Source organism: Tursiops truncatus, chromosome 9, assembly GCF_011762595.2.
Source record: "Tursiops truncatus isolate mTurTru1 chromosome 9, mTurTru1.mat.Y, whole genome shotgun sequence".
Lineage (NCBI taxonomy): Eukaryota > Metazoa > Chordata > Mammalia > Artiodactyla > Delphinidae > Tursiops > Tursiops truncatus.
Window position 1 is genome coordinate 77,184,020 of NC_047042.1, and position 23,474 is coordinate 77,207,493.

At 39.8% G+C, this 23,474-nt stretch overlaps 1 protein-coding gene across 4 annotated transcripts in view; it reads left to right on the forward strand.

The window, feature by feature from the left end:
• The window catches only part of PTPRZ1 (protein tyrosine phosphatase receptor type Z1), a 162,890-nt gene extending 140,419 nt beyond the window's left edge, over window positions 1-22,471 (forward strand). For 2 of the 4 annotated variants that reach the window (XM_033863182.2, XM_033863184.2), the window contains exons 16-30: window positions 2,315-2,335; window positions 2,501-2,597; window positions 4,781-4,863; window positions 6,420-6,554; window positions 7,102-7,236; window positions 8,260-8,423; window positions 10,031-10,166; window positions 11,580-11,726; window positions 14,003-14,096; window positions 14,419-14,492; window positions 16,518-16,646; window positions 17,098-17,244; window positions 18,841-18,983; window positions 19,781-19,916; window positions 21,507-22,471. In XM_033863182.2, the coding sequence (XP_033719073.1) occupies window positions 2,315-2,335; window positions 2,501-2,597; window positions 4,781-4,863; window positions 6,420-6,554; window positions 7,102-7,236; window positions 8,260-8,423; window positions 10,031-10,166; window positions 11,580-11,726; window positions 14,003-14,096; window positions 14,419-14,492; window positions 16,518-16,646; window positions 17,098-17,244; window positions 18,841-18,983; window positions 19,781-19,916; window positions 21,507-21,647 (1,782 nt within the window). In that variant the 3' untranslated portion in view covers window positions 21,648-22,471. The remainder of the gene's footprint in view (window positions 1-2,314; window positions 2,336-2,500; window positions 2,598-4,780; window positions 4,864-6,419; window positions 6,555-7,101; window positions 7,237-8,259; window positions 8,424-10,030; window positions 10,167-11,579; window positions 11,727-14,002; window positions 14,097-14,418; window positions 14,493-16,517; window positions 16,647-17,097; window positions 17,245-18,840; window positions 18,984-19,780; window positions 19,917-21,506) is intronic. The other 2 variants (XM_033863183.2, XM_033863185.2) reach the window with 1 other exon arrangement.
• The last annotated feature ends 1,003 nt before the right edge of the window (window positions 22,472-23,474 follow it).

The following is a 23,474-nucleotide window of genomic DNA, read 5'->3' on the forward strand; positions in this document are numbered from 1 at the left end:
TGAGCTGTCAGTTAAAGAGCTTTTCCAAAATAGGGCGCCATAAACCAACCGTTAGCAATAATAACCACGAAACATAAAGTTACTCTTGTTGAGCGCTCCCTAATATGCCGATCATCGTACTAGATGCTTCTACATTCAACCGTCACCCAACTCTGGAAGTTATTTGTTTTTATTTCTATTCATATTGCTGATGAAATCAACTTCCACAGAAGTTAATTAACAACTAATAAATAGCAGGGTTGGGATTCAAACTTAACACTCATGTCCTTTCCATTCTAGGAATTGAGGGATCCCCACCCCCTCCCCAGCCTCTCCCCTTTAGGAAGCATCACATTGCTTTTTTGCCTCCTTACCTCAGCCCCAAGTGCTCAATTGACCTCCCTCTTTGGAGCCCTTTGAGGTCTGATCCTGATCAGAGGATACACCACCATCCCTAATATACGCAGAAACTGCTCCCCACGAATCAGATCAACAAGAACGTGTTTATGGAAGGAAAATGCCAGAGATTAGAAAGCTTTAAGAAACCAAAGGAAAGAGAAATGAAATATATGTTTTCACTAAATTAAAAACAGTAGAAATCAGCTAATTTAATCTTAAAAGAAGTCTAAGTCATAGCTACATTGAATAAGAAAGCAGTGTGAAGTGACTACGAAGTAAAGTGGAATAATATGAAGAATTATATTTTTAAAACATCAAATTATTTTTTCCTACCATAATAGAGGGTACTGGGTGGTGCGGTATTAACTTGTAGAAACTATCAGGCATCCATCAAACAAAATCATAGTTGCAAAAGGGAGAATATGCTAAGGATGTGTCTAATCTTCCAGATGTTAAAAGCCATAAGGAGGGGCTTCCCTGGTGGTGCAGTGGTTAAGAATCCGCCTGCCAACGCAGGGGACACGGGTTCGAGCCCTGGTCCAGGAAGATCCCACATGCTGTGGAGCAACTAAGCCCGTGCGCCACAGCTCCTGAGCCTGCGCTCTAGAGCCCGCGAGCCACAACTACTGAAGTCTGCATACCTAGAGACCGTGCTCTGCAACAAGAGAAGCCACTGCAATGAGAAGCCCACACACCGCGACAAAGAGTAGCCCCCGCTCACGGCAACTAGGGAAAGCCCATGTGCAGCAACAAAGACCCAACGCAGTCAAAAATAAATAAATTTTAAAAAGAAGAAAAAAAAAAGCCATAAGGAAAAATAGACAGTTTATTGTAAAAGTTGCTGATAAGCATATATACAAAGGCAGATTCACAGTTTTCACTATAAAATCATTTTGAATATTATTAAGCAGTTCATAATGATTAAATTAATAAAATAACCTCACATTTTTACTCAAGAAGTATTTTCTTAATTCCATTGGTTTAACTCATAGTCTGATTAAAGAAAACTTTTCATTAACTTAGTAATTAGCTTAATAACTAATAATGCTTCACCTTTTCAGTGGTTCATATATTAAATTGTTTTTAAATCTAGAGTCAGAATGACTTGCTCCAGAAGAGGCCTTAAAAGCTTGTTTAGTGAAAGGCTGAGCCATTTTGCTGATGAATCAGATTTATATTTAAGTTACATACTTTCTCAAAAATTATAAAGCTTTCATGTCATTACCTTAATATGTACTAAATAATTGCAAATTCCAAACTAATATATTTAGATAGAAGACATCCCTGGGAAGGATTTTAATTCATTTTAAAAGAGAAATGGCAGAAATAATTTTTCTCTACCCATTGAAGTTTTATTTTAATTAAAAAGAGGTCTACTAATTAAATATGTAGAAAGTAGTACTATCTAAATGTTGTTTCAAAAGACATAGTATATATGATAAAAAAAAATTTCAGGAGATTTCTAATGTTTTGACAACTCTACAGACCACCTAATAGGAAACTGTTTACTCTTTAAAATTACTCAAAATAAACAAACAAAAAAAATGTACTACTAATTCAGTTTTAAATAGTTCTATCATGATCAAATACAATTATATTTGAATATTAGTAAATCTGCCTAGTATGTTAAAATGTGTCATCAAGTATGTGGGTTTTCTCATCAGCATTTTAAAAAGTCATCATATTATTATACCACTGTCCCCTTTTAAAAGTGTTGTTTTTTTCCTTTTACATAATGTTAAGGTTCCCAGCTGTTAGAAGTTTTGATTTGCATGCAACTGTTTGAAACATTCTGTTTTGTTAGTATTTGACAAATGTATTTATTGCATGATCATGGTTTTCCATTGTAAACCTAATATGAACACTTTCTTTTCTCATTTGTCGTGTGCTGTGGAATTTGATTTCTTTACTTTTTTGGCATTCATTCCCTCATTAGACACTGAAAGAGTTTTACCAGGTAAGGCATTATTTCACTGCATTTTCTTTTAGCCAAGAAATAGTTGTAACATATAAAAAAAAATTTTTGGATAGATTGTTTTGTTTTTGTCTTCTGTAGTATATTTTAAGGCACTTTGTTTGAAAGGATGTGTGTTAAAACGTTATGCGTACAATTTCTTTACAGGAGGTGCAGAGCTGTACTGTTGATTTAGGTATCACAGCAGACAGCTCCAATCACCCTGACAATAAGCACAAGAACCGATACATAAATATTGTTGCCTGTAAGTATACCCTTCACTCAACTCTGACTTGTTATCATTGTCGTTGTGGTGCTTTTAGTTCACTGTCCTGAAGTCCTCTGACAGCAGACCTCGGTGTAGCTGTTTCAGGACCTTTGTATCAGGGGATGAGACTTGCGTTAGATAATAACACTCCAGTTTAAATACATTCTGCAATGAATGACATGTTTCTTTTGAACAAAATAAACTCATATTTTAATCCAGTCCTTTCTTCAGACCCCATGGCCTGTAAATCTGTCCTTATGGTTTTCTGTTATTATTTATACTCCATAGTCCTACTTTTACTGGAGATCCCCCTACTTGATGTGAATTTACTAATAAAATGGGATTTTCTTTAGACTCTATTTTTTCCTTCTACCGTTTTCCCTCCTCTCTTGCCATTCTCCCCTGGGGTCTGATAAAGGGTTAATTGGATTCATTCTTTTTATTTCTTCTCTCCCTTTACTGCCTTAGCTGACCTCTCTTTTTCTCCTCCATGAGCAGCTTTCTGGCTCTTTTCTTTAGGACAAGTTTACCTATTTTTTTGTATGAAATTAGCATGTTTCTTCCGTCTTCTTGCAGCACCTCTTATTTACATCTGTTCCCTTTTATTTTCCTTTATAGCCCCCTCCATTTCTTGAAATTCATTCTTCCCCGAAACTTCAACTTATATCCTTTCTTATGTATTCAGTGGGCCTTCCTAGATTCATGTGAACATGGTATTACCAGCTTGGTTATTTAAATTCTGGTTCCATTCTAGTTTCTGGAATGGGAATTTTTACGATCACAGTTCTAAGTAGTTTGCATGGATGCTGTCTTTTATCCCCACAAGGTTTACACCAGTCTTTCCATTTTGATAGAACGTTCTGCTTCATGTTTGTCTTTCTCAACAGAAGCAGCTATCCTGCTGCACATAAAAACTCAGTTGCTTCTTGGACAGGGTGAAGTGGTTGTTAGACCATTCTCTCCACAAGCTAAATAGAAAATAGCCGCCGGCTAATTAAGAAGCAGATAGAGATTAACATTTGTTGAACACCTGCTATGTGCCTGGCACTGTGAATTCGTCATTTCATTCCATCCCTGAAATAACCTGGCAAGATAGAGGTAATAACAGTCCTACTCTGAGATGAAGAAAGCAACCCGGAAAACTTACCCAGTAATACCCTTCTGAAAATCTGAAAACCAAAATGCAAAAGTAGCCTGCCATCCAAACCCTTCTTTCCATGGCCACACATCTATTTCTGCCTACATTTCCTGCATCTTTGTGAACTGCTAATGTCACCAAAGTATTATTATCCCAGAACGTCTCTTTAACTTGTCATAGTTTGGTCTGTATTCATTTCTTCATCCTTGAAAAAAAAAAATAGTCTGCCCAGTGAAATCCCCAAGTGTCCTTCTAGTGACACTTTCCTTTCTTACTACGCAGTTCCTCCAAATATAGTTTCTCTGTAGAACTGAATTTAATCCCAAATGCCTCATTTCAACACATTTAATTATGACCGTGCACCATGTATAAGTTACCACGGTTTTCATCCCCTCTTCACTGACAGTACAGGATCCGTGTCCTCCGTTCTTGGGCAGTCGTTGCCCTGCTTCCCTTTGCAATAGCTCCTCTTTGAGATCTTCCATTGAAAGAGCTGTTTGCTGTAACCATTCACGGAAACTTTCTAGACCCCTTCTGCTTCCTTCTCTACTTCTTCTTCCACCATGAGCCTCCTGTTCAGAGCATGCATGCTGCCATCCTTCCTGAGCTTTCTGACACTCCCGTCACTCTTCTCTCCCCTTCACTGGCTCTGCAGTGTTCACAGCCCCAGTATCCACCTTTAGAAACCCATCTAAGATGCCAACTTCAGGATTCAACCTCTATGAAAAGGTTTATTGTCATCCCCAACCAATACAGTTTCTGTCTTCGTGTCCCTCTAGGATTCTGCACCTCTCTCTTGACACCGGAACATTCCTCTCTGTGTATATGTCCATTCTCACCTTCCACACTGGAAACCTTGAAAGAGGATTTTGTTGTATTTCTCTTTATTTTTGTCATCTCTGTATCCTCCGAAAGCTGACTAAAGTAAATGATGTTTGCACTGATTTTAATTGTATTTGATAAATTATTATGTAAATATAAATGAACTTTATGCTGAAAAGCAGTTCATGCTATAGTGAAATATTTTCTTTTTTTATTACAGATGACCATAGTAGGGTTAAGCTTGCACAACTTGCTGAAAAGGATGGCAAACTGACTGATTACATCAACGCCAATTATGTGGATGTAAGCATGTTTCAACTGAAATTTTATGAAAATTATGTTAAACTATGAATTTATTATACCATGGTATTGTACATAGAATAGTAATAAGTATTAAATGAAAGATAGTAAAAAATACAAATTAGTAGTAAGAGATCCCGTAGCTAAAAGTTTTCAGATTGAATGGCATTCAAGCTCTTGTACTTGGTTCATCTCCTGGGTGAGAGAGGGAATTCAGGCTGAGAAATTACATTCAAGGTAGGATGTATATATTCTGATAGTTTTATAGCTCCTTAAATAAGAGGGGTAGGATCAGTGCTTATTTGGAATGTCCCATAGCTCCTAGCCCATTACTATGTAGGTAGCAGCTGCTAAATAAATTTTGACTGAAAAATTCTCAGGGTAGTACTGGCTAAAAGGCAAACACATGATTTCTAAACCAGTTACCAGCCTTTATCATCCTGGGCCCTTCTCAGGATACCCAGCTTTGTGAAACTTACTGGAGATCTCCAGGGACTGTAGACCACTGACTAACTTACTGGTTTTTTTCCTGTGGTCAGTTGAATGCCAATGGAACTCAGTTCTTTTCCTGACACTGACCTTGCAGTCTAGCAGCCTTCAGGTTTGTGCTGTTTGGAACAGTTAATTCAAAGAAGTGAGTAGCAAATATAAGTACACAGTAGGCTTGTTGTAGGCAACCACGTCAGGCTTCCATAGTAGGAAGTGTGCATGTCAGATTGAATGTGAGCTTTGGAGTTAGAACTGGTTCTGAATCCCAGCTCTGCCATCGGCTAACTGTGAAAGCTTGGAAAGCCACTGAACTCCTCTGAGCTTCAGTTTCCTGTCTCCAAATCAGGGATGATGCTTCCATTTTGCATATAAATTAAGGATTAGGGTTAATGTTTGTAAACTATCTTGGCCAACAGTGAGTAATAAGTGAAGGATAGCTATTAATGATTAGCGTTGCTCAGTGCCACCAAGGAGAGGGTAAGGAGAAAACACCAAAGGTTTCCTGACTATTATAAACAGCTGAGGCCTAATGCCTCAAACATATTTCAAAGCAGCACAATTAAGCACCAGATGTCAAGCATAGTAAACAGACTTGGATTAAATGCACTTAGACTAGAGGTGCAGAGAATAGTGGTTGTGTCAGTGCAAAAAGAACTCTTTTTTTTTTTTTTTTTTTTTTGCGGTACGTGGGCCTCTCACTGTTGTGGCCTCTCCCGTTGCGGAGCACAGGCTCCGGACGCGCAGCCTCAGCAGCCATGCCTCACGGGCCCAGCTGCTCCGCGGCATGTGGGATCTTCCCAGACCGGGGCATGAACCCGTGTCCCCTGCATCGGCAGGCAGACTCTCAACCACTGCGCCACCAGGGAAGCCCAAGAACTCTTTTTTTTTACAAAAATTATAACTAAAGAAGAGTTGCTGTCTTTGCTAGTACTAGTAAGTTTCTCTAGCTTTGAAAGTTTTTTTTTTTATGGTTTTCTATTATAGCAAAAATCTCCTGATCTTAGAAACTGAGCAGATAAAAATGGCATACAAATTTGTCAGTAAGAAACATTTGTCATTTGTTTCTTCAGGGCTACAACAGACCAAAAGCTTACATTGCTGCCCAAGGCCCACTGAAATCTACAGCTGAAGATTTCTGGAGAATGATATGGGAGCATAATGTGGAAGTTATTGTCATGATAACAAACCTTGTGGAGAAAGGAAGGGTATGAAGGTCATCTATTATGCCATCCCCGAGATAGTGATTAGAAATGCTTTAAGTTGCTTTTGATAGAGTCAGCATTAAAGTCAGGGAAGCTAATCAGCATTCCTTTCAAGTAAGTATGACAGCTTAAGGGAAACTGTTAAAAGGTCAAAAAGTTTCGCTGTAACTCAAGCTACCTGCTATTTAAATGCATTCTTCATTCCGTAAGAAAAAGCAAATGAGGTTCATTGAAAAGCGATGCAGAGTGAAGTAGATTTTAATTCATGGGAGCTGGATTCTAGTCCTGGCTAATTTATAGCAACTCAGTACATCTGGCCTCACTTTCCTCATCTGAAAGGGGGGAGTTTGAATCTGATCATCTCAAGTCTCTTTCAGCCCTGTAATTCTCTCTCTGCTCTCCTCGACAACAAACCTGCAATCACTTAGAACAGAAAGAACGTGTTTAGAAGAATGAGGGAGTCATGGTATCCAATCTTTACTGATTTCAGGGATGACTTACACTAAGCATTTGAAATATGAAAAGAGCATCTTGACTTTCTCTTTTGCAGAGAAAATGTGACCAGTACTGGCCTGCCGATGGGAATGAAGAGTATGGGAACTTTCTGGTCACTCAAAAGAGCGTTCAAATGCTTGCATATTACACTGTGAGGACTTTTACTCTAAGGAACACAAAGATCAAAAAGGTGAGTCCACAAGTGATGGCTATCATCAATTGAGTAATACATCTCAATCCTTTTTTAAGAAAACAGGTGGTATAACCGAAACAGGGTAAAAATACAAATAATTAAAGGCATTCAGAGTTCTTATCACAGGGCTTCCCTGGTGGCGCAGTGGTTGGGAGTCCGCCTGCCGATGCAGGGGACACGGGTTCGTGCCCCGATCCGGGAAGATCTCACATGCCGCGGAGCGGCTGGGCCCGTGAGCCACGGCCGCTGAGCCTGCGTGTCTGCAGCCTGTGCTCCACAGCGGGAGAGGCCACAACAGTGAGAGGCCCGCGTACCGCAAAAAAAAAAAAAAGAGTTCTTATCACAGCTACGCCTCAATCCCAAAAGTTTCTTCCAAGTCTCTTAATGCCAGATGTGGCTTTAGCACCATATTGGTCATGGTGCCAATGGTTGCAGTGATACAAAAGTCCCTGCCCCATGTGATAACTGCACATCCAGCTGAAAATAGTGGAGACTGAAAAAGGGGAGGAGAAGAAAAAGAGCAAGTTATAAGTCAGGGTTCCTTAGAAAAACATATACCTGTGTGTAGATATACATGTATGTGTGTATATATACATATATTTAAAGAGAGAGAGAGGGTGTTTTAAGAATTGACTCCAGGCTGGAAATTCAGGCACGATTTCTACGTTGCCGTCTTTAGAATACCTTCTTCTTCAGGAAACCTCAGTCTTTGGCCTTAAGGCCTTCAACTGACATTATGGAGCAGAATCCACCTTACTGGAAGTCTTACTGATTTAAATGTCAATCACATCTAAAAACTACCTTGACAGTAACATCTGGTGTGACAGGTGTTTGACCAAACTACTGGCCACCATAGCCTAGCCAAGTTGACACATAACGTTAACCATCACAAATGACAGTGTACTTTTTTAGCTTCATTATGAACCACCAACATCAAGCTATGAATCCTGAGTTGATGTTTAAGGACCCCGTACGTGCGTGTTCCTATAATTAGCTGATTAGCTGTCTGGTCTCTTCCAGGGTTCCCAGAAAGGAAGACCCAGTGGGCGCATGGTCACCCAGTACCACTACACTCAGTGGCCTGACATGGGAGTGCCAGAGTACTCGCTGCCCGTACTGACCTTTGTGAGAAAGGCATCCCAGGCCAAGCGCCACGCAGTAGGCCCTGTTGTTGTCCATTGCAGGTGAGTCTCAGCGCCAGGTTTCCAAGCCCATAGAATTGCTTATGCTAACAAAAAGGGAATCGGTGGAACAAAGGTTTTGCCAAAGTGGGAATGATTTCACAAACTGAGGGGCATGAAACGTTGGTGACTGGGAAGTGAGTGTGCCAGACTCAGGATTGGATTGCTGAATATTTCAAAGCACCAGGTATTTCTATGAGGTATAATATTCTGTTTGATTGGTTAATTGGATTTCAGCTTATTAACTGTGTGAAGCAGGCAGAACAACGTTTTGTCATTAAACAAGCACGTGTTACAACATAACGTCGTGGGATAAAAATGCTGAAGACACAACCCCTGTTCCTAGGAGTTAATAGTCTATTGTAGACTTAATATGCCAGGTTTACGTTAGAAAAACCAAAGTGCACAAAGTATGGGGAATTTAGCAAAATATTTCAAGTTGTTTTTAAACAGTTTGGGGTCAAAACCCCATTCTCATTTTCCTGAGTTCTGTCTAATATAGCCTATTGAACGTGTAATCAATTCATCGTTGCCCAGGTACTTTAATTTCCAAGACTGGGTGAGCGAATAGAAATAATGATATTTCAGAGAAGGAGAAAAATGCGTTAGAGGCTTTAATTTAATATTTTTCAGTTAAAACAAAAATAGCAGTTACTGTTTACTGCGTGCTGACTCCTGTGCCAAGCTTTCCGACCACAAAAGTCAAATTCATTTCTATGTGGAGTACTTTTGTCAAAGCGGCGTCTGTGTTTTTACAGAAACAACTGTTTTCCTTTGATATGCAGAGTATCTCACACATTCTAATTACCTATCTCAGGAGTTATTCTCAAAGTCTGAGAGACCTATCTTGAGTTTTTTATCTGCGAGCCCGACGATAAGCTGAGGGAAACAGGAAGATGCAGGAAAAATAGCTGTGAAGGTCAGGGATTGTTTCCTAGCGAATGGAAAAGGCCCAGAGCCTTGTGCAGAGCGGGTGCTAATTCTTCACTCTAGTACTTCCTACTCGTCAGAGCATTTGAAAAGAATCCCTGTCTCTGAATTCTGTCCCTCCAGTAGAGGCTTTGAAGAAGTTGCTAGATAATGGCCCTTTAGAAATGACTGAAGTTATTCTTTATTCCTCACCATCTCACTGAAATGATATTTTCAGCTGAAAGCCTGCGCAAACTCTTTTTTTCCATTAATGTGGAAACCTTTACAAACATGTTTACCTGACGATACAGACCCAGAGACCTTGTCTTTTCAGAGTCTGGTGAGGCTGACGCTTTCATTCTTCTCAAATTAAATGTCTATTTGCTATACTCTGATACATAATATTTCCACTGTATAATGTATAACGAATAATAACTGTAATTGAAAATAAAAACGTCTCCAACAGGAGTAATCAGATTGCTTTGGAGTTTGACCTGTAAGCAAGAAAGAAAAAAGAGAACTTTGTTTGCTATTTGAAGCATTATGCGTAACTCCTAAGCTGCTTACTGTCTTGCTGAATTACTTACTAAGTGGCTCATTTGCTTGGAGAAGGATATTAATTTACAGGACAGCCGGGAGTGACCAATCCTCAAATGTGTTTTATGTTGACATTGAAGTCTCTTTCTCTGTGTGCTTTTCAGTGCTGGCGTTGGGAGGACAGGCACATACATCGTGCTAGACAGTATGCTGCAGCAGATTCAACACGAAGGAACCGTCAACATATTCGGCTTTTTAAAACACATTCGTTCACAAAGAAATTACCTGGTGCAAACCGAGGTATGATAAAAAGGATAATGTCCTTTAGCTAAGGGTTGGAAGTGTCCCTAAACTGCTGGATAGACCAGCGTTTGTATTACCAGGTGCGTTCGTCCCATGGGGCTCCCTGTGATAAAGTGCTACACACCGGGTGGCTTAAAACAACAGAAACGTGTTGTCCCCAACTTCTGGAGGATGGAAGTCCAAAATCAAGGGGTAGGCAGGGCCATACCAAATCCTCTAGGGAAGGATCCTTCCCTGTCTCTTCAAGCTTCTGATAGCCTCGTATTTCCCTGGACTTGGCAGCCTAACTGCCTCCTTCTTCACACGGCTGTCTTCCCTCTGTGTCCGTGTCTGTGTCCAAATTTCCCTCTTCTTAGAAGGACACCAGTCCCCACCTCATCTTAACTAACTACATCTGCATCGACTCTATTTACAAGTAAGGTCGCATTCTGAGGTCCTGGGAGGTTAGGGTTTCAGCATATCTTCTGCGGGGGCGGGAGGCGTGCATAATTCAAACTATAACACCAGGTACTTGCACGTAAGTCATGGATGGACCAGCTAACTTTTGTCTATTTTATGACCAAATGGGGAATATCTTTAAAATGACACCAGTCACAGGCGAGATTCAGAAAAAGAGTAAGTGGATCAGTCAACCCTCATCTCCTCGTGCTGACTCCTCAAGCTTTTCCTGCATGTAATGAATGAATGGATTTATTCTCATATTTAAATAGTATGAATTATGCTCAAATTATTCCCTTTTTTAAGCCCAGATCGTTTACCCCTATATGACACAGGACAAGCTCTGCATACCTGTATTTTATTTTCACTATTTCTAAATAAAAATGGATTTAAATTGAAAACTATGTATGGCAGCTTGAAAGCAATAAGAAACATATGACTGAGTGGGCTTCCACACCAAACCAACCAAACATCATTCCATCGAGGAAATGACATTCTAGTCAGATAAGACGAGGGAAGAGTCCCATACGTGAAATGGAAGATAACTGTTAAAAACTGTATAGATAATTGTACTAAATTATATATGACCGGCTAAAAGGAGAACTGGAATGGGAAGAAGGGAAGACCCATCAGAAGTAGAGAAGTCAGTGCAAAATGTGGAAGAGGGTCTCAGGTTTGAAGGATGAGCAGAGAGGGCATTGCTTTGCCTCCCCAAATCTTCCAGTGATCTCCTTCCCTAAATGCCAACGCACAAGAAATAAAGAGATGAGGGATGGAAGGAGTTGTATTGTTTCTGGATGACCACCTTTTCCTCCATCTGACTTCCTGCCAGGACTGGTGAGCAATCTCCGTGGGTCCTCCCTTCCATTTTGTAAAACGCTTTTTGTCCATCAGTGGAAGATACTACTTTTGTACCTCAATACATATAATGAGAACCTGAGGTGATATCCCTGTTTGTCATTGCTTTGCCAGGAACAGTATGTCTTCATTCATGACGCACTGGTCGAGGCGATACTTAGTAAAGAAACTGAGGTCCCGGACAGCCACATCCACGCCTATGTTAATGGGATCCTCATTCCTGGACCAACAGGCAAAACAAAGCTAGACAAACAATTCAAGGTGAGTTCTCTCGGAAGCCCCTCTCTTGGGTGTCACCACAGGTTGGAATGTTCCTGCATCTCCTCATTTGAGTGGACAAAGCCATGTGGACAGGCTGAGCGCTCTGTTGGCCCAGTGGCTTTGTTGTGTTCTTTACAACAGGCAACAAAGCCACTTGGCAAATTTCAAGAACCTTAATTTTGAGTAGCGAGAGGGAAGGTTCTCAGAAACCCTAGAAATGCAGACGTGGTCCAGGAAAGGAGGGCACAGAACAGAACAGGAGGAACAGGCAGAACTTCTAACACAGACGGTGTAAGTGCTCTTCTCGCTTTGAGAAAACCAGACCACTTAACCACGAGTGCTGTGCTCAGGCTGCTTGTGCTGCTCTTTGGAAGAGTCTGTCTCACTTGAAACCCCCAGACTAGAATAGGCCATCCCACAAGAAGAGCTTCTTCAACCCCAGTTTCTCCCACCCACCCTGTCACAAGGACGTCGGCTAGACAGGGGAGCGTGGTTTGTTCAATGTTCTACCTCTCACAGCTTAGCTCTCTGATTTCCAGAAACCAGTCAGCAAAGAATTCAGAAAGCAGTTGTTACCAGACCTGCCTGCGGAGATAGAGGGATTTGCAGAGCTGTCATCTTCCAGAGGAATGAAGGCTGCGTTATTTTGTTCCCCATTATTTCTATACTAACCTCTTACTTCTCAGGGTTGCTAGAGAAACAGGGCCAGTTTCTGAAGAAGGAATGTCTAGGAAGAATTCAGAAGGCCCTGGAAAAACCCAGGAGAGTTAACAAACCTCAAGATTGAAGTTTTTTCTTTCTTTTCCGCGGCTTACAACATAGAAGATGTAGTCATGAGTTCCCTCTGACTTTTTACCTTCTCGTTCAGCACCTTTTGTGCGGTGGGAGGAGTAAGAGACAGAGGAGGGGTGGAAGCTGAACTTAGAAATTGCAGACAGGAAAACAGAAATGTTTTATTCAGCCAAACTTAGCTGAGTCATAAAGGAACACTTTAAGGAAGACAAAGTGCACAATACAGCTTCCAGAAACAGATAATAACTATAAAGCATTAATGTGATGTTGCTAGGATGGCTTTTTTCTAAGTTAAAAATACACATCTATTACCCGTTTTCTTATTTAAATATGATTTACCCCATACACAATTAAATTAATAAAAGAATTGATATCGCTTATACTGGATAATTCAGGATCAAAATGGAGATATCAATTATGAGATCAGAATCTAATTTAAAAACAGAGACATTTGACTCTGTTTCCTGTTAACATCCTAACTAGGGAAATTTGGAGGGGTGTGTGTGTGTATACTGTCCTATAAGAAAAGGTATTTATTCAAGTTTACCCATAGAAAAATGTCCTTGAAATGAATTGCATGTCTATTTATTCAACAAATATTTATCAGAAACCCACCTCAGCATTGAAAAGTAAAGAATCAGGACTTCCCTGGTGGAGCAGTGGTTAAGAATCTGCCTGCCAATGCAGGGGACACGGGTTCGAGCCCTGGTCCGGGAAGATCCCACATGCCGCGGAGCGGCTGGGCCCGTGAGCCATGGCCGCTGAGCCTGCGCGTCCAGAGCCTGTGCTCCGCAACGGGAGAGGCCACAACAGTGAGAGGCCCGTGTACCGCAAAAAAAAACCCCAAAAAACCAAAAAAACAAACTGGGATATACTTTTTTCATCTGTTAGCCTGTCAAAAATTAAACACCAGTGACTCCTAATTCTTTATAGAAACCCTCACATGTGTGCACATTAAGAAATATACAAGGGATATTCATTGCTACAAAGTTTGAAATAGCAAAACATTGGAAATAACCCAAACATTCACTAACTGGGGAATAGGTAAATAACAAGTAGATAATTCGTGTGATTGAGTACTAAAATAATGAATAAAATCCAACTCTATGCATATATATGTGCACACACACATACATACACACTCACATGCAATTTATCTCCCAGCTGCAGTGTGAGATTTAGGTAGAGAAAATGGAGGGCACACACCATAGAGGAAGGTTCCTAATGCTGCAAGTCAAGCTAGACATCAAGTCTTCTCTGCTTATTTTAACCCTCCTGGTATAGAATATAGAACATAGATGTACCAAGGAGTCCCCCAGAACAAGTTTAATTCAAGGAATTCTTGGAAAATAAGTCAGATATATTTATATTCAGTATCTTATCTTTGTTGAGTCTCCTGTGTATATGTGTGTGTGTGTGTGTGTGTGTTTATTTGAGGGGCTTAAATGAAATAATCTATATTTTTCCTTGACACCCTTTCTCAGCTCCTGAGTCAATCAAATATACAGCAGAGTGACTATTCTACAGCCCTAAAGCAATGCAACAGAGAAAAGAACAGAACGTCTTCCATCATCCCTGGTAAGCTATGTTGAATTTTGGAAGAAAAAAAAACCCACTTTTTAAATAATAGAAGCCTTGTAGATAATTTGACAATAGTTGTACATCTTGGAACAAAAACAATACACTCATATTTTTCTAATCATGCCAGATAATATAACTTAACAAGGACTCTTAAACCTTGAGGTCTTCGTCTAGAAGTGCAAAATACATAGAAAAACTAGCTTAAAAGTCAAACACACTCTACTTGCAAAATGCAGCTATGTTTTGCCATTTGCAGGGGCGGGGAGGAGATACAGTGCTAAGAGCTTACTTGTTTATGATGAATGTTCTGTATTCCCAGTGGAAAGATCCAGAGTTGGCATTTCATCCCTGAGTGGGGAAGGCACAGACTACATCAATGCCTCCTACATCATGGTAAGTCAGAGAGCCACTGGGGAGACTGCTGCAGCTTGCGTTATCAGAATCAAAACCAGAGTGGGGGGCTTCCCTGGTGGCGCAGTGGTTGAGAGTCCGCCTGCTGATGCAGGGGACACGGGTTCGTGCCCCGGTCCGGGAAGATCCCACATGCCGCAGAGCGGCTGGGCCCGTGAGCCATGGCCGCTGAGCCTGTGTGTCTGGAGCCTGTGCTCCGCAATGGGAGAGGCCACAACAGTGGGGGCCCGCATACCACAAAAAACAAAACAAAACAAACAACAAAAAAAAAACCAGAGTGGGCTGCCCAAAGCAGTGACTGGCAGATACGGGAGGCACCACAGGTGGACATGAGTCGTATCTGATGACTACAGACTCACAGCCCACAGCAGCAATAGAATCATAGCATTCCTTGATGTTTTTATGTGTGCTGGGACTGGAGAACTCTTAATCAAGACAACGAGTAGATGTGGGAACCAAACTCACCATGAGTAGATACAAAACATCCACTCACCCTTCTAAGCAGCTCCATTTCATTCACCAAAGCAGATTCCCTGCAGACCCAGGATACACTAGCGTTAGCAAAGTCCAGTCTCGTTCACATTACCACTCCAGGTTTGCAGTACGGTTCTCACCCTGCAAACTGGGCTCATTTGGGGACTTGGATTTCTAAAGATACAATACTTTCTTTCTGCATTTAGATCTACTATCAGAGGGATGAGTGCTTTAGTAGCTGTTGTGTGACCTTCATTTCCATTTTAGGTCAATCAATCACAGACTTTGCCTTCAGATGAGAGTCCTAATCCCCGTGCCAAAATCACTGTTCTGTTTATCTAGAAAATACTAAGGTATATCCATGCAAGAAACAGGGAGATGAGTGGAGGTGGCATCTAAAAGCATGCCACACTTAAAATAGGGGCATCTTAATACTATAGGAAGCAGATATTTTTACTCAAAAATTGAGAATGGGTTAAGAGAACAAATATAAATATTGCATTGTGTGCTGGTTAGATAGAAGACAGACTGTTCTTGTCAAGAAAATAATTAAATGCTGGAAAATATTACCTACAAAGCTTGCCACATTACATCTGAAGATTTACAAAATAGGATGAATTTTTACTTACCTGGAATGACTTAAGTGGGATATTGACTGAAGTTGCAGGATAAACTAGAGTCCTTTCAAGGTCTCTTCGCATCCAAAGAATCTACAAGTAACCAGAAAAACATTTAATTATGTACAACCTGCTCATTCAAATCCGAATATATGAACTTAAAAGTTTTCTGCTTCTTAAACAAGATTGTAACCAAAACAAAGTAAATTGAGTAGAATTCTACTTGATGAATAAATGAAGCTAAAGCTTAAAAAATGAAAATATTCCACACTTCATATGAGCCCATGGGGGATAAGAATGCAATCTGAGAGATTCCATTGCAGAAGGGGCTAACTGAGCCATGATTTTGGTAAGCAGTAACGTGGAAATCATGATTAATTCAATGGCACCAGCTTTCAGGTTTCTGCAGCAACATTTGCAAGGTGCCCGCCCCCCCACCCCCCCTCCTCTCCTGTAGAGGCAGCCAGGGTGTAAAGCTATCCGGTTGCCAGTAGGTGTGAAATTTAGCACTCTGCCATTGGGACTTGTGAAAAGTAAGAAATATAAAATCTCTAGATTTCCTTTCTATCTAGTGTGAGAGACATAGTCCAGAAGCCATTTTTGTTGTCTCCTCCTAGAGGTGATAGCTCGGTAAGCTTGGGCACAGCACTTAATTTCTTAAGCTTCAGTTTAATCGCCTATAAAATGAAGATCACATTCCCTTTGTCATAGTACTACTGTGAGGAATAAAGGAAGAAAATGTTTAGTGCTATACCTGGCATATAGGAGATGTCTGTAACATTGGCTATAATAATCACATTATTATTTATAGATACAATCCACAAATAAAAAGACAGGAACCATTAACCTATAAATGTTTTTTGAATGTTTAAAGTCACATGCCAAGGCTCTTTCTATGTTCTCTTTGGTTTTGTAGGGTTATTATCAGAGCAATGAATTCATCATCACCCAACATCCCCTTCTCCATACCATCAAGGATTTCTGGAGGATGATCTGGGACCATAACGCCCAGCTGGTCGTTATGCTTCCAGATGGTCAAAACATGGTAAGTCCCTCAGGTCATTTTTGGCATGTTCTTTGCAGGGTAGGTATCAAGACACAACCACCAGAAGTCCAGCATACAAAGAATGTATTTTTTTCAACCAATAAACTAATATTGAAGTTGCACCTTGTCTATTATTGGACTTGGTTTGGATACAATATCCCAGGTCTGAAATTGTTGAATGACAGTTTTAAATAAAAGTAGGCTGAAATTAACTTAAGTATTTATTACGCTGCTTAAGGAAATTAGAATTGCAATCATAAAGGAAGTCAGCCCATATGTTTCTATTTACGTTTTTTTAAATAAAAGTTGTTAGGATATTTTAAGAGTAAATATTGAGATTCAAAGAAAAATTTGAGTTGAATTGTCTATGGCAACCAGTTAACTTCGTTTCACAGTCTGACTTAAACATTTTATTAAACTCTAGAACCTTCTTTGGTTTTTAATCCTCCAGGCAGAAGATGAATTTGTTTACTGGCCAAATAAGGATGAGCCCATAAATTGTGAGAGTTTTAAGGTCACTCTTATGGCTGAAGAACACAAATGTCTGTCTAACGAAGAAAAACTTATAATGCAAGATTTTATCTTAGAAGCTACCCAGGTATGGACATAGTTTAAATGACAAACTTTTCATCTTAAGCACATGTTAAATATATGCCAATTTAAGAATCTCTCCTAGAACTAAAAAGAAGGAATCTGATTTCTTACAAATTGAGACAGATTACCCAAATAATAAATTTTACCTTACTTGTCATTTTCATTTGCAAAATCTTATAGAATCATTAAACAATTAGCGATCACTAAACTCCACCATCCCTGACTTCTACACACACAGGAAGTCAAAGATTTGTCTTTTACTCCAAAGCAGTTGCTGATAGAAGTTAAGCTGAAAATAAACAGAGTAAAAAAATAATTTCATTAATCCTAATTCTCATGTTTTAAGGCAAGTTCTTACCTTGTATTCTCCTAAATAAAATGGGAAAAATATTACCTACCAAAAAAAGCTTACTGCTCTCTACTCATGTACAGAGGGTTATTAAGTGAAGAACTGCTTTGAAAACATGCAGTGCAATGAACTAGTGTTGTTTTACTAGACTCCTGATTACCTACAAGGCACCAATTTTAATTCTTTGTCAATAACTGTTTCTATGATTACAGCACAGTTCAGAAATTATTGCACAGCTCCTGTGAAAGACTGAAAGATGCTAATAGTGATGAGTAAAGCATGTGAAATTCAGAGGACTTTCTCAATCAGAAAAAAAATAAATCATGTTTTAGATGGTTTAAATGTTTCACTTTACCCTAATTCTGAAACTGGTAAAACATATAGGGTACATAAGAAGATTGAGTATTCGCTAGAATATTTGACCAAAACTTATAAAATTGATAATGCAAATACATTGTTTTCTAAATGTTTTATACTTCTGCCTGAAATTGATGTTTTATATTTTGTGAGTCAAGGGTCCAATTTTATTATTTTTGTGTGAATAACCATTGTTCCAGTGTCATTTATAGATCAACAATACCAGTTCAGTCATAAATCAAATTTTTATATATGTATAAGCCACTTTGGGAGACTGGGGATCAGAGATTTAAAGTCACACAACCTGGTTTGGTCACTTAATAAGCAAGGATCAGAACTGAGACTGGAGTGGAAACCATGTCTCCATTCTCCTTACCAGCATTTCCCACACCGTGTCAAGCAATCTTATTCTTCCCTTAGGTAAACCTGAGTAATGCTGGTATTTGAAGAAATCTATGCTATTTTTTTCTTTTTTTAAATTTAAGTATAGTTGATGTACAATATTGTATGTTACAGGTGTACGATATAGTGATTCACAATTTTTAGAGGAAGAAGTCTATGTTATTTTTAAAACTAATTTTAAAACTGAAGATTTCTTTTTGTAAGTTTAAATTTATCGGCACAGATACATCTTTGTTCATGATTTGATTGGCAAGATAAGCCCACAAACAAGGTTTATTTTTGAATAAAAAAGAGATCACCTCTGTACCTGGCAAATGTGGTGTCGGGGCAGTTTCTCCATTCCATGGTGGAGGACAGGCTGCAACTACTGCTGCTCACTCAGCCTGTTTCTTGGTTTTATTGCCTTCCTATAATTCCTGACTTTCCTCAATCCATCTACTCACCAACCAATATGACACTTTCTAAAACAGTAATTTTTATCTCTTCTTATAGGATGATTATGTACTTGAAGTGCGGCATTTTCAGTGTCCCAAGTGGCCAAATCCAGATAGCCCCATTAGTAAAACTTTTGAACTTATAAGTATTATCAAAGAAGAAGCTGCCACCAGGGATGGCCCCATGATTGTTCATGATGAGTAAGTTCCACACTTTAAATCAATTCACACCTGACATTCTCTGTGTGTATGTATATTTCTGTGGTCTTTGTACTAACCTAATACTTTGGACCAATCGTGAATTGTTTAGCCGGGGTGGCTTATCTGCTTCTCATGGACAGGATTAACACAGAATAGTTTTGGGGGTTTTCTCCGCTTCTCTGGGAGCTCCTGTTGAAGGCAGAAAATGTGTGCCTGATCACAAGCATCTGCTGTTGCATTCTACACTAAGAACACTTTGTGTGATGAGTCAGTGTTTTAGAACCTGAATCTTCAGGTGCTAACCAGCGAGGCGTCTCTCAGCCATTGGCTTCCTGGGATAGGAGTAAAATTGATATATTTTTTATTTACCAGAAACAGGAATTTTATCCAACAGATCTTTCCAAGTTTCAGTTGTGAACAAATAAAAAATGCATATGCTGGAATTATGTTATATAGCAATACATATTATATATGATGCATATGATAATATTACATAATATATATTATAACCTCAGTCAGATCATTTTGATTTACTGCCAACCCCTTCCATAGTATAAAAATAAGAAATGTATCACCAAATATTGAACTTCTATAAAGTGTCTCATTAGTAATATCATGAACACTCCCCAGTGATTCGAAGTAGACCACAGTTCCATGCACTATAAAGGAATGAGACAATTTATTAAAAATTTCAGTGTTCTTACTGCAAAATTATCAAGGCCATGTGCTCTGTGAGTTTCAAATGTGAACATGTGCTGCATCTGAATGGAGTCTTTGTTCCTTCCATTTGTTTCCAGGCATGGAGGAGTGACAGCAGGAACTTTCTGTGCTCTGACAACCCTTATGCACCAACTAGAAAAAGAAAATTCAGTGGATGTTTACCAGGTAGCCAAGATGATCAATTTGATGAGGCCAGGAGTCTTTGCTGATGCTGTAAGTAATAAAGCAGCGAACCAGACTTTTCTCATTAGAGCACAAGTCACTTTCTAGAGGCTACCAAAATCGTTTTGTCCTGTATCAAAAAAGATCACATTGATAATGTTAGCATGTAGTTTTCAAGCTGAATTATGTTCAGTTTGCAATCCATAGAACTGGAACAGTAAACATTTGAAGTTTATTTTCCAGAAAATTGATGGATCAAAATTTTTAAATTTCATTGTGTGCCTTTTTGCAAGACTTATTGTAATTCTGAAACGTATCCTCAGTAGAAGCACCAACTAATCTGATTTATCCAACAAAATAAATAGTTATTTTCCCAGGGTTAGGGCTCTACATAGCCTCAAAGAAGAGTCAGAAGATAGACTTCAGCTGTTCACCTTTTTCTCAAGCCAAATTCATTTTCTGAACTTAAGAAGTAGCTAATTCTGGGGATAGTTTTGAAAAGAGAGAGAGAGAGAGACACTCGTACAATCAAGAAAGAGCATAGCACATCTGGAAAAATGTCTCAACTCTGAGAATAATTTGGAAGTTTTTTTATTATAGAAACAAGAGCTAGAAAGACAATAGGGAACTTTGTGCAAATGCCCCAGTGGGAGAAGCTTAGGTGGATGCAGAGGTCATAGGCTCACTTCCAGCTTCCTAGTCTGGGTACGTGTAAGGGCCTTATAAAGGGTCCATCTTCAAAGCTCTAGCCCAGACCAGCTGCCAGAGAGTAAGGTAACCCTTGTGCACATGCACTTCAGAGGAGCCCTTATTGAAAGTCTCATTCAGGAGAGTTGAGTTGTATCAAGCTTGTCTTGTATGAAATTGCTTTCGGCGGACTAAACTTATACCCAGGTTTCACAAATGCATTTAATGAGACGTGTGGTCCTAATGATTTTCTACTATGGAGCCAGCCACTTGCTCATGTCCTTTGCAACTACCTTCCCCCACCTCACCATCCCCAAGTTGGCATCTGTAAGAGAACAACTACTTTATTCTTCTGTGTGTCTCTACCATGAGACCACAGCAGGGTACACAGGCACACACTCTCCTTCTCACCAAGCAGGACATAAGACCCGTCGGGCTGGTAGAGTGTGAAGGATACTTGGTAAACAGTGGGTCTTGTGAAAGGCCTGCATTCCTCATGAGTTCCTGGGCTGACAGTGCAGTCCTGAGACCTCTTCATAAATAGACAAACCCAACAGATTTTGTAACAAAAGGAGAAAGGAAAATGAATAACTTAGTGGGTTACAGGAGCCTAGTGCCAAAAGGTTTACACACAAGTTGATAAATCAGTATCAGAACCTCATCACATCACCTTCTGATTCCATGAAGTAAATGAGTAAGAATGGAGTGCTTACCATTGGCAAATGTAGTGGGCCAGTGTTCTAGGTCAATGAATGTTGGCTAATTATAGAGCCACTTTAAATTTAATCAGAAAGAGACATTAATACGGATGGGGTGCCTCTGCTGATTATAACAGAGCCCTTAACACGCCTTTCTATGACAGTGGCAAAGGGTGACTAAAAACCTTGCTTCTTTTTACAAACGTATGTCTTCAGCGAGCTTTCTGTTTCTGACCTCCCATTCTCTGTTCTCCAGGAGCAGTATCAATTTCTCTACAAAGCAGTCCTCAGCCTTGTGAGCACCAGGCAGGAAGAGAATCCGTCCACCTCTCTGGACAGTAATGGCGCAGCGTTGCCTGATGGAAATATAGCCGAGAGCTTAGAGTCTTTAGTTTAACATGGAAAAGGGTGAGAAGAGTCCACATCTGGACATTGCTTTCCTCTTTCTAAAATTAGACAGGAAAATTAGTCCAGTTCTTCTGTTATCTGTTTACTTCACATCACCTGACAGTAACTATCATGGCATAGGATTCTGCTGCCAAGTTTACATCATTAACAATGTGTGCCTTTTTGCAAAACTTCTTGTGATTCACTTATTGTGTTTAAACTAAAATGATTGAAATTTACCGTATTTCTAAGAATGGAATTGTGGTATCTTTTTTTCATATTGATTTTAACAGAGAATTTCAATTTATAGATATTAGGAATTCCCAACTACAGAAAACATGTTTGTTTTTAGTGTCAAATTTTTAGCTGTATTTGTAGCAATCGTCAGGTTTGCTAGAAATATAACTTTTAATATAGTATACTGTAAATAAAACACTCTGTTCCCTATGATATTCAACATTTTACAACCACAGTATTCACCTAAAGTAGAAATAATCTGATACTTACTGTAAATACTGCTCTAGCATCTCCATGGACCAAATTTATATTTATAATTGTAGATTTTTATATTTTACTACTGAGTCAGTTTTCTAGTTCTGTGTAATTGTTTAGTTTAATGTTGCAGCTCATCATCTGGTCTTACTCTGTGAGTCTTCTGATATTGTTTTGTGTTGTGGTTAACTCTGTTTTAGCATGTAATTTTAACTTTTATGGAAAATAAAAATACATTTGTTTTGAAAGAAGATGTTTTTATGAGAATAACACCTTACCCGACATTGTTTAAATGGTTTTTATCCAAGGCATTGCAAAAATAAATATAAATATTGCCATCAATTTGTGTTTGCTTGTGGAGTGCTGAGGCGTGTGTAGCAGAAAATTGTGGACATGTTTCCTCTGAGATTATGGACGTGAAAGAAGGTTGATGGGATGGGACAGTGTATAGAGCTGATTCCCAAACTGCCTTAAGGCACACAGGAAACTCACAAAACTGAAGATTTTTGAGGACAACACAGCAATGTGTACTGACACTACACAATTACTACTACTAAATTATTTGGATCTAACTACTTAATAAACAGAACCATTATGTATTTCCTTTGGCTTAGGGGAGCTATGAAAATGTTACTCAGAAGCTGAGGGCATGATGTACCAAGAAATGTTGGGAAACTGGTTTAGAACCAAGCTGGGAGTTAGAAGCAGGCAGATTTGCCAGCGAGGGAGAAGCTAAGCTGGTTTGGGAGACAAGTGGGTGAATGAACAAGGACCAGGAGGTCCTAACTCCCAGAGTGGAAAAAGGTAAGTCCTAGGTGACAATCCTATTGTCAGGATTTAAGAGCTATGTGGAGGTGAAGGGCAGGAAAACAGGGAATCATGGGTAGCAAGCCTGCTCTGATACTGGAAGCAGTCCCCTGCCTCAGCCAGGAGTGTTTTAGAACACTGCCCACAAAGAGGGCACCAGTCCCCAAGAATGCCCAGGTCAGTGCCTAAAGCGGGAGGCCAGGAAAAGTTTTGTTGAAACCAGTGGTTCTCAGAGTATGGTTCCCAGACCAGCAGCATGAGAAAAACCCAGGAACTTGTTAGAAATGCAAATCCTGGACTTCCATCCCAGATCTAAAATATCAGGAACTCTGAGGTTAGAACTCAGCAATCTATCGCAAGGTGCTGGGCTTCCCTGGTGGCGCAGTGGTTGGGCGTCCGCCTGCCGATGCAGGGGACGCGGGTTCGTGCCCCGGCCTGGGAAGATCCCACATGCCGCGGAGCGGCTGAGCCCGTGAGCCATGGCTGCTGAGCCTGCGTGTCCGGAGCCTGTGCTCCGCAACGGGAGAGGCCCCAACAG